Consider the following 12,683-nt stretch of genomic DNA (forward strand, 5'->3'; position numbering starts at 1 on the left):
AGCCGTCCAAACCTTTTTTAAACTCCACTAAGCTAACCGCCTTTACCACATTCTCTGGCAACGAATTCCAGAGTTTAATTACACGTCGAGTGAAGAAAAAGATTCTCCGATTCGTTTTATATTTACTACATTGTAGCTTCATCGCATGCCCCCTAGTCCTAGTATTTTTGGAAAGCGTGAACAGACGCTTCACATCTACCCGTTCAACTTCACTCATTATTTTATAGACCTCTATCATATCTCCCCTCAGCCGCCTTTTCTCCAAGCTGGAGCCCTAGCCGCTTTAGCCTTTCCTCATAGGGAAGTCGTCTCATCCCCTTTATCATTTTCATCGCCCTTCTCTGCAACTTTTCTAATTCCACTATATCTTTTTTGAGATACGGTGACCAGAATTGAACACAATATTCGAGGTGCGGTCGCACCATGGAGCGATACAAAGGCATTATAACATCCTCATTTTTGTTTTCCATTCCTTTCCTAATAATACCTAACATTCTATTTGCTTTCTTAGCCGCAGCAGCACACTGAGAAGGTTTCAATGTATTATCGACGACACCTAGATCCCTTTCTTAGTCCATGACTCCTAAAGTGGAACCTTGCATGACGTAGCTACCTTTCATAAGTACATAAGTACATAAGTAGTGCCATACTGGGAAAGACCAAAGGTCCATCTAGCCCAGCATCCTGTCACCGACAGTGGCCAATCCAGGTCAAGGGCACCTGGCACGCTCCCCAAACGTAAAAACATTCCAGACAAGTTATACCTAAAAATGAGGAATTTTTCCAGTCCATTTAATAGCGGTCTATGGACTTGTCCTTTAGGAATCTATCTAACCCCTTTTTAAACTCCGTCAAGCTAACCGCCCGTACCACGTTCTCCGGCAATGAATTCCAGAGTCTAATTACACGTTGGGTGAAGAAAAATTTTCTCCGATTCGTTTTAAATTTACCACACTGTAGCTTCAACTCATGCCCTCTAGTCCTAGTATTTTTGGATAGCGTGAACAGTCGCTTCACATCCACCCGATCCATTCCACTCATTATTTTATACACTTCTATCATATCTCCCCTCAGCCGTCTCTTCTCCAAGCTGAAAAGCCCTAGCCTTCTCAGCCTCTCTTCATAGGAAAGTCGTCCCATCCCCACTATCATTTTCGTCGCCCTTCGCTGTACCTTTTCCAATTCTACTATATCTTTTTGAGATACGGAGACCAGTACTGAACACAATACTCCAGGTGCGGTCGCACCATGGAGCGATACAACGGCATTATAACATCCGCACACCTGGACTCCATACCCTTCTTAATAACACCCAACATTCTATTCGCTTTCCTAGCCGCAGCAGCACACTGAGCAGAAGTGTGCTGCTGCTTCACATGCTTCATTTTGTACTTGCTCACATTAAACGTCATCTGCCATTTAGACGCCCAGTCTCCCAGTCTCGTAAGGTCCGCTTGTAATTTTTCACAATCCTCCCGCGATTTAATGACTTTGAATAACTTTGTGTCATCAGCAAATTTAATTACCTCACTAGTTACTCCCATCTCTAGGTCATTTATAAATATGTTAAAAAGCAGCGGTCCTAGCACAGACCCCTGGGAACCCCACTAACTACCCTTCTCCATTGAGAATACTGACCATTTAACCCTACTCTCTGTTTTCTATCTTTTAACCAGTTTTTAATCCACAATAGAACACTACCTCTTATCCCATGACTCTCCAATTTCCTCTGGAGTCTTTCATGACCACAGCCCATTATTAAAATGGACGGGGAAAATCCACTGCTTATTTCTAGAATAAGCAGCATAAAATGTATTGTACTGTTTTGGGATCTTGCCAGGTACTTGTAACCTGGATTGGCCACTGTTGGAAACAGGATGCTGGGCTTGATGGACCTTCAGTCTGTTCCAGTATGGCAACACTTATGTACTTATGTTCTGAAGTACATAGGATCTCTGAGGGAGAAGGATGGCATAGATGGGCAGACTAGAGAGGCCATATGGTTGTTATCTGCATTCATTCTTCAATAAATAAATGTCATTGGCATGGTTTTCTGAGAAGATTAGATTGACAGATGATTATATATAATTTTTAGATCGCTTTGAAAAATATGGTGCAACTAAGTTCAATTCTAATTTATTTTTATTTATTAAAAAAATGTTGATCCGTCTAAAAAATAGGTGGATCACAAATCAACATATATAATAAAAGAAAACAGACAACATTTACAAGCATTGGATTATACAAGGAAATGGACAAAATCTGCCCCATGCATGTTTAAACAAATATGTCCTCAGTAACTTACTGAACCACACCACTACACAGTCTCAAATAACAGTTCTCTTGAGGCTAGAGTAGCAAACCTTTAGGATCTGAGGGAGGTCTTCTAAAAAGACAGCATCACCCTGGTGCAGCTGGAAGTAATCCTGTAGCCAGGACCAGCCCACCAAGGGTTGCAATATACTTTCGCACCAAGGATGTGTCTCCAGAAGGGAAGGGATAGGACTGCTGTTGTAGTTGGTGATTTGATTATTAGGCATGTAGATAGTTGAGTGGCTAGTGGACATGAGGATCGCCTGGTCACTTGCCTGCCTGGTGCAAAGGTGGCGGACCTCATGCATCACCTAGATAGGATTTTAGATAGTGCTGGGGAGGAGCCAGCTATCTTGGTACAAGTGGGTACCAATGACATAGGAAAATGTGGGAGAGAGGATTTGAAAGCCAAATTTAGGCTCTTAGGTAAAAAGCTCAAATCCAGATCCTGTAGGGTAGCATTTTCCAAAGTGCTCCCCCATTCCATGTGCAGGGTCCAAGAGACAGGAAGAGCTCTGGAGCCTCAGTGCGTGGATAAGGCGATGGTGCAGGGAGGAGGGTTTTAGATTTATAAGGAACTGGACAACATTCTGGGGAAGCGTTAGCATATTCTGAAAGGATGGGTTCCACCTTAACCAGGGTAGGACCAGGCTGCTGGCATCGGCATTTAAAAAGGAGATAGAGCAGTTTTTAACTAGAATCTGGGGGAAGGCCGACTGTCGTTCAAAAATGCATGGTTCGGAACAAGCTATCTTTCAAAGATATCACCATAACAGGGAAGATAGGGTGTCCTGATGGTGAGGTTACAATAGAGGCCATAGTAGACCAGCAGGCTTATTTTTCGAAAGAGAAGGGCGCCCATCTTCTGACACAAATCGGGAGATGGGCGTCCTTCTCTCAGGGTCGCCCAAATTGGCATAATGGAAAGTCGATTTTGGGCGTCCTCAATTGCTTTCCATCGCGGGGACGACCAAAGTTCACGGAGGCGTGTCAGCACCGTAGCGAAGGCGGGACTGGAGCGTGATTAAGAAATGGGTGTCCTCAGCCGATAATGGAAAAAAGAAGGTTGTTCCTGACGAGCACTTGGCTGACTTTGCTTGGTCCATTTTTTCTTGCGACCAAGCTTCAAAACCAGTGCCCGAACTGACCAGATGACCACTGGAGGGAATCGGGAATGACCTCCCCTTACTCCCCCAGTGGTCACCAACCCCCTCCCACCTTAAAAAAAAAAAAACTTAAAATTTTTTTTTTGCCAGCCTCAAATATCCTACTCAGCAGCTCCATGACAGCAGTATGAAGGTCCCTGGAGCAGTTTTAGTGGGTGCAGTACACTTCAGGCAAGCGGACCCAGGCCCATCCCCCCATACCTGTTACACTTGTGGTGGTAAATGTGAGCCCTCCAAAACCCACCCGAAACCCACTGTACCCACATGTAGGTGCCCCCCTTCACCCCTTAGGGCTATGGTAGTGGTGTACAGTTGTGGGGAGTGGGTTTTGGGTGGTGGTTTGGGGGGCTCAGCACCCAAGGTAAGGGAACTATACACCTGGGAGCAATTTCTGAAGTCCACTGCAGTGCCCCCTAGGGTGCCCGGTTGGTGTCCTGGCATGTGAGGGGGACCAGTGCACTACGAATTATGGCTCCGCCCACGACCAAAGGGCTTGGATTTGGTCGTTTTTGAGATGGGCGTCCTCGGTTTCCATTATGGCCGAAAACCGGGGACAACCATCTCTAAGGTCGACCATCTCAACATTTAGGTCGACCATCTCTAGGGTTGACCTAAATGTTGAGATTTGGGCATCCCCGACCGCATTATCGAAATGAAAGATGGACACCCATCTTGTTTCGATAATACGGGTTTCCCCGCCCCTTCACGGAGCCGTCCTGCGAGGAAGGGTCCAGGAAAACTTGGGTGCCCCGTTCGATTATGCCCCTCCAGGTGTCTTTAAATGAAAAAACAGACAAAAGATTGCAAATTAACACTGTCAGCTGCCGAGCAAGATGTAAATAGGAATAACAAACATCGTTTGAAATGTCTGTATGTGAATGCCAGAAGTCTAAGTAATAAGATGGGAGAGTTAGAATATATTGACTAAATGAAAAATTAGATATAATAGGCATCTCTGAGACCTAGTGGAAGGAGGATAACCAATGTGCACTGTCATACCAGGGTACAAATTATATCATAGTGACAGGGTGGATTGAATTGGTGGAGGGGTAGCATTGTATATTACGGAGGGCCTTGGAATCAAATAGATTGAAAATTCTGCAGGAAACAAAACACATCTTGGAATCCTTATGGTAGGCCTACCCAATTTGCAGATCTACTATCGGGCAGCAATGCAGGCAGAGTTATGTTTAAATAGGGTCTGGCATCTTCAATTTGGGGAGGCACTCCTTAATGTCCAAAAAGTGGCATAAATTTGCATTTGGACATTTTTCTCGCAAAAACTTCCAAATTGGTATTATCAAAACCAATGTTTAGATGTCTTCTATGAAGTCCGTCAGAAGTGCGTTCAAATCACAAGGGATGTGTGTCAGGAACGTGTTAAGGGCAGGATCTGGGCGTTCCTAACACTTGGTTGTTTTTCAGCCATAAAGAAACAAAATAAAACCGTCCAGGACTAAAACTAAAACATTTTGAGATAGACCTGTTTTAATAATGAATAAGGCACAAAAAGGTGCCCTAAATAATCAGATGACCACTGGAGGAAATTAGGGATGACCTCCCCTTACTACCCCAGTGATCTCTAACCCCCTCCCACCTCCAAAAAATGTGATTAAAAACAGGCCCATCCATCCCCCTACCTGTTACACTTGTGGAGGAAACTATGAGCCCTCCAAAACTCACCAGAAACCCACCGTACCCACATATAGGTGTCCCATTCACCTGCAAGGGCTTTGGTAGTGGTGTACAGTTGGGGGTAGTGGGTTTAGGGGGTTCAGCAGACAAGGTAAGGGAGCAATGGTGAGATATGTACCTGGGAGCACTTTATAAAGTCCACTGCAGTGCCCTTTAGGGTGCCCTATTGCTTTCCTGGGATGTCAGGATGACCAGTCTACTAAAAATGCTGGTTCTTCCTACATCCATTTTGTGTGTTTTGCTCTTGGATGTTTTTTTTTATTTTTCAAAAATGGACCAAAAAACAAAATGTCAAATCACAAAACCTCGTTCAAAACAGTATTTTCAGAAGAAAAAAAAAAAAAAAAGATAGACGTTTTTCTTTTTTGAAAATGACAGATTTCGGAGGTTTTTTGTAAAATGTTCAAATCAGACAGACATTATATCAAAAATGCCCCTACATGGCACATATATGCAAAAAAGCAGTCAAATATAAGATGTACAAAATAAACAAATACCACGAGTTAAAAAACTGCAAAATCAACATCACGTAATCAACACTTTGACTGTCTGTTATGCACCCAAATAGGACCCCGATCCCGAGGAATATAGGGAACTCTCTAAATTTAACTACCCTAAACGTTTGTGTTTTGCAAAGCTCAAACTCATGTTCTCACTTTTCCTGGAAGGCAGTTATGTAAAAATTGAGTGAGACCAGCTTCCTCAATTGTCCCCTCACCCTGCAGAGATAGTAGAATGCAACAGTTGCAAATACCTGCTGTGTGAGGAGACCTATCTGGCTTGAAGAGGAGTACTGCCTGCTTGCCTGCTTCTCAGTCAGCCTCTGTAGTGCTGTGGTGATGGTGGACTGGATGTGGGTGGCATTATGCAAGGCAATGTCCTCACGGTCCTTATGTCCTCCACTTGACCCCACACGCTGCCGGTTGGGGCTATGCTGGCAGCAACCTGGAAAATAGGAGAAAATCAGCATAGCCTTTAGCAAACTGTACTAGTAAGGCACCTCTGGGGTTCAAAGCAAAAAGCAGAGTGCAGAAAGATATTACTATATAATGGTTCTATAGACTCCAGCCCACTATGGTCCATACTCAACTGCAGGACACTTACAAAGAGTGATCCTTTGGGCCTTCCAAACTGCCCACATGTGCAAACAACTCTACTACATATACAGAAGAAATGATAAACAAGAATCAACCATCAGATCACTCCCGTCACTACTCCCCAGAAGCACATGACTATGTCCTCAAATGCAATGGAATACTTTAAAAATACCTCTAGATATAAACCTTTATGACACAAACACCTGTAACGTTTTCAATAATTAGGTATTTTATAAAAGCAATACAGGCACCTATATGCCTATATAAGAGAGGTTCCAACAAAGACTTCCAATGCTCTTAAGAAAATCTGAGTACTTTTTGGAGCTAATCTTATAAAGCATGCTTTACAAATGGCAAAGGCCTCTTATAAAATTGTGTGCAGGACATACATACATGAAACGTGAAGCTGTTTACCTGTAATTGGATTCTCCATAGACAGTAGGGGAATGAGGTCACACTTGATCCATCATATGAGTGCTGCAATACTATTGACGTTTAGGTCCTAAAGAGGTTTAACACTGGATCTGACCTTCTGCTATGCTACTGTGTAGAAAATCTTCAGATAAGTGAATATTTTGCTTTCTTTTGTTAGCAAGTGGAATTTATAATGAACTGTTACCATATATGAGTCTGCAGTGATTGGCACAAGGTTTCTGGACACACATCATTTTTAATCACATTTTTTATTTTGGGTTTATGTACAGAAATGTAATGATTTATATTTTTTGCATTTGGATATTAGGTTAATGAAAACGCATGAGACATCTGCATACCTATTGCTCCCACTATAAGCAAATCTTTCTCATCTGTGTGTATATAGGTATATATATTTTGAAAGAAACTGCTGGCAGCCCTCAAGGGCTGCGAGTGAAGACCAAGGGTCTAGAACAGTGATTCTAAAACCAGCCTTGGCTGGTTAGTGCTTGAAAAGGGAATGCCATCTCCAGACGTCTGCCCACTAATGAAAGGATCATCTCATAGTCTGCACTGCACAGATCTTTTTGGACAGCAGCTGATGGTGATGATCACAGTGGAACTTGAGACGCCACTTGAGCACATAACAACCAAAGTCCAAGATATATCCTAAGCATATCTTGAGGATGCTGTGTGCTGTCACTGAAAGGAAGTATCGTACATGAATACTCTGCCTTCTGGAAGCTATATTCTTTCTTGTTGGGTTTCAAGATGGGCTACTATGAAGAGTTTAGCTTGCACTGGGGTGTTATTTGGATTTCTCTTCATTTATCAGAAAGCCAAGTTTTTGGAGTGTGTTGACTGATTTCTTAAAGAGATTGTGAGGCAGCATGAGGCAACAATCCCAATATCAGCAAATTGTTAAGCAAAGGTGTGCTACAGCTCCTGCAAGGTATTTCACTGGTGACATCCCCCACCCCCTTCCTCTCCTCCCGATGTAATATTAGTAATGTCATGTCAGAAATGTGAAGTACAGAAGCCTCCAAAGATTGGGGATGAATAGGTATGTGGGAATAGGTTTCTCGAGACAGAGAGGTCAGCCAGTTATTTTGACAGAAGAGTGGCAGGACTATTACCATGGAGTTCATTTTGAATTTCTCTTGTTTCAGAAACAAACAGCTCTCTGACATTCAGGACAGGACACACAGAAAGTATCTGTAGTAGAATCCCTGTCCCCTTTCTTTCACTGGTACCTCTTCCAACAGGGACTGGAGTACTGCCTTGAATACAGTCTGATGCTGGAATTAGGGTTACCATATGGCTCCAGAAAAAGGAGGACGGATTGAGCCAGCCGGGTTTTACTTCCATTGCTTTCAATGGAAGTAGTTGAGCCAGCCGGGTTTTACTTCCATCGCTTGAAAGCGATGGAAGTAAAACCCGGCTGGCTCAATCCGTCCTCCTTTTTCTGGAGCCATATGGTAACCCTAGCTGGAATGGGTGCCTTGAAGTAGTACCTGGCAGTCAGAAAAATTGAGTCTGCATCCCTGAGAGGCTATTTCTCAGTACCAACTTGTCTGTTGTGACAAATTTCCATGCCTCTAAAAATACCATCTCATCATACATTTGTAAGTGTGCTAGAGATCTGAACAGCCTGCTGCTTTCTTTTGTGTAGTTTTTGGCACTACAGGTTTACTAAGGATGCAGAAATCCAAAGGAGAAGTACGAAATAGGAGGTGAGAACACAGTTCAGGAGAGAGACCTTGGGGTAATAGTGTCCGAGGATCTCAAGTTGACAAAACAATGCGACAAGGCGGTTGGCCACAGCCAGGATGCTAAGCTGCATAGATAGGTATAACCAGCTCAAGAAAGGATGTGTTAATGCCCCTGTTCAAGTCGTTAGTGAGGTCACAGAAACACAGAAACATGACGGCAGATAAAAGCCAAATGGTCCATCCAGTCTGCCCATCCTCTTTAACCCTTAACTCTTCCTTTTCCTAAAGGATCCCACGTGCTTATCCCATGCTTTCTTTAATTTTGGCACAGTCCTCAACTCCACTGGGAGGCCATTCCACGCTTCCACCACCCTTTCTGTGAAATAATATTTTCTTAAGATTCCTCCTAAGCCTATTCCCTCTTAACTTCATTGTATGTCCCCTCGTTCCAGAGTTTTCCTTCAGTTGAAAAAGATTCACCTTCTGTATATTAATGTCCTTGAGATATTTAAACATCTCTATATCTCCTCTCTCCCTCCTCTCTTCCAGCGTATACAAGTTGAGGTTCATAAGCCTGTCCCTATACTTTTTGTGTTCAAGACTGCTTACCAATTTTGTAGCCACCCTCAGGACCAACTACATCCTACTTTTATCTTTCCATTGGTGCGGTCTCTAGAACTGCATACAGTACTCTAAATGGGGCCTCACCAGAGACTTGTACATGGGTACTATCATCTCTTTTATCCTGCTGGTCATCTCTCTCTTTATGCACCCAAGCATCCTTAAAACCGGAAGGTTTTGACAGTCGCTTTTTCTACCTGTTTAGAAGCGTTAAGGTCATCAGACACAATCACCCTCCAAGTCCCTCTTCCTTTGTACACAGAAGCACTTCACCTCCTATGTTGTATCGTTCCCTTGGATTCTTGTGACCGAACTGCATGACCCTGCATTTTTTAGCATTAAATTTGATGCTGCTTTTAACTCCTAACCCTTATTTTATCATCCTCACTTTAATATTCCCTTATCTCGTTTGTCCGTCCTAATTAGATTGTAAGCTCTGTCGAGCAGGGACTGTCTCTTCATGTTCAAGTGTACAGCGCTGCGTATGTCTAGTAGCGCTATAGAAATGGTAAGTAGTAGTAGTTAGTTGTCAAATATCGGACATTCCTCCAGCTTCACTAGGTCCTTCGTCATGTCATTCAAACCCTACAGGGTGTCCGCCCTGTTGAGAGTTTGGTATCATCCACAAAGAGACAAACCTTACCAGACAGCCCTTCTGCAATATCAGTCACAAAGATGTTAAAAAGAGCCAGCCCAAGGACCGATCCCTGCGGTACTCCACTGATAACATCCCTTTCTTCAGAGCAAGCTCCACTTACCACTACCCTCTGTCTCCTTCCATTCAAACAAATTTTAACTCAATCAGTTACTCTAGGACCCATGCCGAGAGCACTCAATTTATTTATCAGTCGCCGGTGTGGAACCGTGTCAAAGGCTTTGATGAAATCTAAATATACCATATCTAGTGTCCCTTTCACTTGGAATACTGTTTTCAGTTTTGGAGGCCATATAACGCTAAGGACATAAAAAGACTTGAAGCGGTCCAGAGAAAAGCAATAAAAATGGTGTGGGGTTTGCACCACCAGATATATGAAAAGGGACCTGATGTCTTAAATATGAATACAGTAAAGGAAAGGAGGGGTAGGGGTGATATGATACAGACATATAAATATTTGGAAGGTGTTACTCAACTTAAGAGTAATGTCAGGAAGTACTTTTTCATGGAAAGGGTCGTGGATACGTGAAATGCCCTCCCATGAGAGGTGGTGGAGAAGAAATGGTAATGGAATTCAAAAATGTGTGGGATACACAAAAGGATTCCTATATGGTAAGAGAATAAAATCAGAATAAAAATTAGTAGTGTTTAGACAGCAAATAGTAACATAGTAAATGACAGCAGATAAAGACCTGTACAGTCCATCCAGTCTGCCCAACAAGATAAACTCATTTTACATGGTATGTGATACTTTATATGTATACCCGAGTTTGATTTGTCCTTGCCATTCTCAGGGCATAGACCGTAGAAGTCTGCCCAGCACTCTTCTTGTACTAAGTTCTGAAGCTAATGTTGAAGCCCCTTAAAATTCACATTCCAGCCCATCCTTATCTATTCAGTCACAATCAGGGCGTATATCGTAGAAGTCTGCCAAGCACCAGTTTTGTTTCCCAATTACCGTCGCCATTTAATCTCCGCTAAGATTCTGTGGAACCATTCCTTCTAAACAGGATTCCTTTGTGTTTATCCCACGCATGTTTGAATTCCATTACCGTTTTCATCTACTCCACTTCCCACGGGCCGACATTCCACATATCCACCATCCTCTCTGAGAAAAAATACTTCCTGACATTACTCCTGAGTTTGCCCTATTCATTCTTTAAAGGGATTGACGATTTGAATATGAGATAATGAATAGGATGAATGAATCATGTGTAAAATAATGGGAAAGTGAGCACAATATACCCCAAAGGGAAGTATAATAAGGAGTAGGTCATACAAATTTTTATTCTCTCTAGCACTTTCATCTTAAGGACTGAACCACATAAGATCAGCGCCTCAGCTACAGTGTGGTGTGGTGTCTAATTTACTTGATATGCAGCTTAGATAAGAACGAGGTACCCAATTATACAGATTTGATTGTATTATCTATGTATGAATATATGTTAGAATTATCTGCTTAAAAAGGGTTTGGTAAGCCTGTCAATATTGAATAAGGTCCAGGTTGATTTTGCAGTATGTACATACACTACTTAAGGAGGTGAAACAATTACCTGCTTATTTTCAAAAGGGAAAAACGCCTATAGTGTGACCTAAATCAGGAGATAGAAGTTTATCTCGCAAAGGCGCCCAAATCGGTATAATCGAAAGCCGATTTTGGGCGTTTCCAACTGCACTCCGTTGCGGAAATGAATAAAGTTGACGGGGGCGTGTCGGAGGCGTGGTGGGGGCGGAACTGGGGCATGGCTATCAGCCGAGGAGAGATGGGCGTCTTTTGCTGATAATGGAAAAAAAGGCGTTTTTACCGCGATTTTGGGTCACTTTTTTTGGACCCTTTTTTTCACGAACAAGTCCCAAAAAAGTGCTCCAACTGCCCAGATGACCACTGGAGGGAATCGGGGATGACCTCCCCGGACTCCCCCAGTGGTCACTAACCCCCTCCCACCAAACAAACCCCACTTTACAAACTTTTTTTCCAGCCTGTATGCCAGCCTCAAATGCCGTACCCACCTCCATGACAGCAGAATGTGTTCGATCCTGTCACAGTCTTTCCCTGGGTGAGATGTGGCTCTCGGGTGCAGTACAGGGTCACATCAGCATTGCATTGTGTTGGGTGTAGGGTATTGGGCTCCGTGATTTCATTAGCTTGTGTTACAGTCTCACGATGTTGGTAGTTGGTAGGCTCTTCTCCCATGGTGCTTTTCCCCCTGCCTACTGGGTCAGAGTGTGCCCTGTTGTGTTTCCCGTTGTAGTCCATGCGGTAGTGGCCATTTTTTTAAGCCAGTTTTAGTTCCCTTTTCTGTGTTAGCCACGTTACAGAACTTAGTTCTTACCTTGAATGTGGCTGAAAGAGGGCATTGTACAGCATTCTGCCAGCTCTGACCTACTGCTCGTCTCAGTACCAGGGAGACTCGTTGCCAGTGGGGCACAACCTCTGATCTGCCGTTAACTGTGAGTAAACGCGGTTATTCCAATAAAGGACGTTTTCGGAGAGATTAGTCTTCAGGTGTCAACTGGCGTGCCAATGTTATACAGCAGCAACAAGTCCTAGAGGCCTGCGTGTATGCAGGTCCCTGGAGCACTTTTAGTGGGTACCGCAGTGCACTTCAGCCAGGTGGCCCCAGGCCCATCCCCCCCACCTGTAACACTTGTGCTGGTAAATGGGAGGCCTCCAAAACCCACTGTACCCACATGTAGGTGCCCCCTTCACCCCTAAGAGCTATGGTAGTGTTGTACATTTGTGGGTAGTGGGTTTTGGGGGAGGGGGGTTGGGAGCTCAGCACCCGTGGTAAGGGAGCTATGCATGTGGGAGCTTTTTCTGAAGTCCACCGCACTGACCTAGGGTGCCCAGTTGGTGTCCTGGCATATCAGGGGGGCCAGTGTACTACGAATCGTGGCCCTTCCCACGACCAAATGGCTCGGATTAGGACGTTTTTGAGCTGGGCGTTTTTAGTTTCCATTATCACTAAAAAATACAAACGCCCAGCTCAAAAACGTCCATTTTTTCGAA

General features: G+C 43.7%; 1 protein-coding gene across 1 annotated transcript in view; it reads right to left on the reverse strand.

The window, feature by feature from the left end:
- TTLL5 (tubulin tyrosine ligase like 5) overlaps nt 1-12,683 on the reverse strand; it is a 482,374-nt gene that overhangs the window by 87,107 nt on the left and 382,584 nt on the right. Inside the window, exon 31 of the mRNA XM_030213729.1 lies at nt 5,929-6,119. Within this exon, the coding sequence (XP_030069589.1) occupies nt 5,929-6,119 (191 nt within the window). The remainder of the gene's footprint in view (nt 1-5,928; nt 6,120-12,683) is intronic.

This window comes from Microcaecilia unicolor, chromosome 9 (assembly GCF_901765095.1).
Source record: "Microcaecilia unicolor chromosome 9, aMicUni1.1, whole genome shotgun sequence".
NCBI classification, from domain to species: Eukaryota; Metazoa; Chordata; class Amphibia; order Gymnophiona; family Siphonopidae; genus Microcaecilia; species Microcaecilia unicolor.